At 50.3% G+C, this 4,333-nt stretch overlaps 1 protein-coding gene across 1 annotated transcript in view; it reads left to right on the top strand.

The window, feature by feature from the left end:
• Positions 1–2,115: 2,115 nt before the first annotated feature.
• Positions 2,116–4,333, top strand: part of CORO6 (coronin 6) — a gene marked incomplete at its 5' end in the record, with an annotated part of 12,473 nt that continues 10,255 nt past the window's right edge. Inside the window, one exon of the mRNA XM_015828478.1 lies at positions 2,116–2,235. Coding sequence (XP_015683964.1) covers positions 2,116–2,235 — 120 coding nt within the window. The remainder of the gene's footprint in view (positions 2,236–4,333) is intronic.

Raw genomic sequence — 4,333 nt, 5'->3', positions numbered from 1 at the left:
CGGCAGCACCTGGTTGTGGCTGTGAGTCAGACCGACTGAGGGGTGTGGGGGGGGGACTGCCTTACCTGCCCCCCAGCATGTGGGGTAGATGTGAGCTTTTATTCCTTCGTTTGGCATTCTCTGGGTGGTTCAGACCAGCGATTCCAACCTTAAAAGGGGTGGACTTCAACTCCCAGAATCCCCCAGCTTGCATGCTTTACGAAGGGTGGATTTCCACTCCCAGAATTCCCCAGCCAGCATGCTTTAAGAGGGGTGGACTTCAACTCCCAGAATCCCCCAGCCAACAGGCTTTAAGAGGGGTGGACTTCAACTCCCAGAATCCCCCAGGCAGCGTGCTTTAAGAGGGGAGAACTTCCACTCCCAGAATCCCCCAACCAGTGTGCTTTAAGAAGGGTGGACTTCAACTCCCAGAATCCCCCAACCAGCATGCTTTAAGAAGGATGGACTTCTATTCCCAGAATCCCCCAACCAGCATGCTTTAAGAAGGATGGACTTCAACTCCCAGAATCCCCCAGCTTCTTCTATATGGATACTCCAAGCCAACTGTCTGATTTCCCAAATAACATTTAGAAATAAAGGCGCTGCAACTGCTGGGTAATGATAGGAATTCAAGTCTACTCGCTCTCTCAAGCTCTTGAGTTAACCTCATTCTCCCAGCTTGGGTGGAGAATTCTGCATTTTACTGATCCTGGTGTCCGTGCTGGCTTAGTTTGATCCTAGTTTGATCTTGGTTTGCTGGCGATGGGATTAAATGGATAGTCCAGACTTCTCTCGGAGTTGAGAAAAATCAAGATGGCGACCCAAACGACACACTATCCGTGCAAGCAGAACTCCCTCAAAGAAAACGGGGGGGGGGGGGTGTCCCCTAGCTTGGTTGCAGCCGCCATCTTGCCTTTTTTGACTTCCTGCCTGTGACCCTCCCTGCCAGACGTGCTAAATTCAACAATAAATTTGGGTGACACTGTCCGAATCGGCACAGGAATTAACCTAACTTTCAGGAATAAAATCAAGCTGTGCTCACCCCTGGCTCCTGATCTCACCTAAATGAATTGGACTACAATTCCCATCTTCCCCATCTGCATGGCTGCTCCCTTTTCTCCGAGGTGGACAGGAGCTTCAATCCCACTGGGGAAGCACCTGGCAGGCGGCTGTAGGTGTCCGTCCCATTAAAGGGGGGTTCCGCTTCCTTTTGGGGTGCTTTGGGGTGACTGACCTCTACTAAATGGTTTAATCTGCGGTGTTTCTCAACCTCGTCCACTTTAAGATGGGTGGACTTCAACTCCCAGAATTCCCTAGTCTACCACACAGGTAGACTATGCTGGAACCAGGGTCTTAAAAGGGCAGGAGAACCCCGTTGCTGGTGTCCATCTCCTGCCGTTCTTCTGCAAAGGCTCAGAAAGGAGTCAGGACCCGTCCCCCCCCCAGCCACTCCAAGACCCATGTGCACACAGCTGGGGGGAGGACCCAGGCTGACACCCCCCTCCCGCCAGCCCACCTCCCCCCAATTCCAATCCCTGGATTCATCCATGATGATGCCAGTTGTAACCCAAACCCTCCCGAAGGGCCACATCCTTGGGCTATCCCGAGTAATGGAACCGAGGGATTCCCCAGAGGACATCTAGTCTGACCTCTCTCTAATCTTCCTCTTCACCTCAGGCGTCCTAACCACCTCTCCCCCTCGGCTGAGTTGCAGTGCCCCATGGGCTATACTAGAGATGTCCAACGTTGGCCCTTTTATGACTTGTGGACTTCAACTCCCAGAATTCCTCGGCCAGCGTGCCTGGCTGAGGAATTCTGGGAGTCGAAGTCCACAAGCAGGGGCCTTCCAACTTGGCCCTTTTATGACTTGTGGACTTCGACTCCCAGAATTCCTCAGCTAGGCACGCTGGCTGAGGAATTCTGGGAGTTGAAGTCCACAAGTCCTAAAAGGGCCAAGTTGGAAGACCCCTGTTCTAAGACCTGTGGACTTCAACTCCCAGGATCCCCCAGCCAGCAAGGGGGAATTCTGGGAGTTGAAGTCCACCCGTCTTAAAGTGGACGAGGTTGAGAAACACCCTACGAACGCTTTGTGGTTGCCGTGTTTGTGTGATCTAACCCACTAACCGTTGCCCCCAGGAGACCCTCAAGCCCCATGAGGGGGCCCGCCCCGTCCGGGCCATCTTTCTGGCCGATGGCCGCGTCTTCACCACCGGCTTCAGCAAGATGAGCGAGCGTCAGCTGGCACTCTGGGACTTGGTACGGACGGACGGCGTCCACTGGGGCAGCCCCTGCCTGGGGTCCTGGAGGGGTGGAGAAGAAGGGGTGCATGGGGGGGCTACGCGAGGATATCTTGACCTTTGACTCCACAGGAAGAGAAGAGGAACAGGAAGGTGGGCGAAAGCAAAGGGGGACACGCTTCAGCCTCCAGGGAGGATTATAATAATAGTAATAATAATAATAATAATTGTTGGAAGGGACCTTGGAGGTCCTCTAGTCCAACCCCCTGCTCAGGCAGGAAACCCTATAGTACCATTCCAGACAAGTGGCTGTCCAGTCTCTTCTTAAAAACTTCCAGTGTTGGAGCCTTCACTGCTTCTGGAGGCAGGTTGTTAATAATAATAATAATAATAATAAAGTTGGAAGGGACCTCGGAGGTCATCTAGTCCAACCCCCTGCTCAGGCAGGAAACCCTATCCCATTTCAGACAAATGGCTGTCCAGTCTCTTCTTAAAAACTTCCAGTGTTGGAGCATTCACCACTTCTGGAGGCAGGTTGTTAATAATAATAATAATAATAAAGTTGGAAGGGACCTCGGAGGTCATCTAGTCCAACCCCCTGCTCAGGCAGGAAACCCTATACCATTTCAAACAAAGGGCTGTCCAGTCTCTTCTTATTGGGGTGACACCCCCCCCCAAATTCTAGGTATGTGGGGGGAGGTCAAGCCATTTGCTCAACCTACAGAAAATAGAATTGTAAAAATGGCCAGGGCTTCTCTCCTTTTACCTGATTGTGTTTTTTTTATTATGTTTTATTTGATTTTAGTTCATGTTTTTTATTTTATTTTATTACATTTTATTTTATAATTTAATTTCTTGTTCTGTTTTACATTTTGCTTTATGGTTTTATGTTGCGTTTTATTTATTGGGTTATTGGATGTTTCATTTCATTTTATTGTGTAGTTTGTTTTCTATTTCATCGCATTATTTCGTTTATACTTCGTTTATGTTTTATTTATTTATTTTCATTTTCTGTTATATGTTTTATTGACTCTGTTTCATTTTGTTTCATTTTATTGTTATTTTTTATATCTTATTTATTTTATATTATATTATATATTCTTTTTTTTTCACCTTATATTTTATTATTTTATTTGGCTTCGTGGTACTTCTTAAATTTGACGTGCTGCCCGTTTCGTTGTCCAAAGCAACTCTGGGCCACTTACATTACAGTAAAAACAGAGCTAGCAAATACAATTCAACTCCCAGAATCCCCTAGCCAACATGCTTTAAGATAGGTGGACTTCAACTCCCAGAATTCCCCAGCCAGCATTGGGGAACTATGGCCCCCTCATGACTCGTGGACCTCAACTCCCAGAATTCCTGAGCCAGCGTGGGGGAAACTTTGGCCCCTTCATGACTCGTGGACTTCAACTCCCAGAATTCCTGAGCCAGCATGAGGGAAACTTTGGCCCCTTCATGACTTGTGGACTTCAACTCCCAGAATTCCTGAGCCAGCCTGGCTCAGCTTGGAAACCTCTCCCTTTCCCCTCAGCATGGCTGGCTCAGGAATTCTGGGAGTTGAAGTCCACAAATCATAAAGTTGCCATAGTTGCCCAACCTTGGCTTGAGGGGGGGTCTGTCCCCCTGGCCTTTCCTCTTCCTCACCCCTCTGGCCAGCCAGCTTCTCTACGCCCCGGCCGGCCCGTAACGCTCTCTTTCCCGTCTGCCAGGAGAGGTTGGCGGCCCACGAAGGGATGCGGCCCATGCGCGCCATCTTTACCCGCGAGGGACAGATCTTCACCACGGGGTTTACCCGCATGAGCCAGCGGGAGTTTGGACTCTGGGACCCGGTAGTCGGGCTGCATGGTGTGGACCCCCCTCCCGGACCCCCATCTGGGAACCCGGGCATTGCCCTGCCCAGCTCCCCCTTCTGTTTCTGGGGGGCAGGCCAGGGGACGTCGCAGGAGGATGGATGCCCACAAGCAGGAGCCAGGGTGGGCGTTCCCACATGCACCAAGTCCAGAACACATGTGCACGTACATGCACACGCCATGAAAGCCAGTACTGCAAAGATCCTGGGACTGACCATCAAATTTACACACAGTGACACACAAACAGATCCCCATGGAAGTCTG

The sequence above is a fragment of the Protobothrops mucrosquamatus genome, unplaced genomic scaffold, assembly GCF_001527695.2.
Source record: "Protobothrops mucrosquamatus isolate PMUCROS unplaced genomic scaffold, P.Mucros_1.0 scaffold4550, whole genome shotgun sequence".
Classification (NCBI taxonomy): domain Eukaryota; kingdom Metazoa; phylum Chordata; class Lepidosauria; order Squamata; family Viperidae; genus Protobothrops; species Protobothrops mucrosquamatus.
This window is presented reverse-complemented; position numbering and strand designations above follow the sequence as displayed.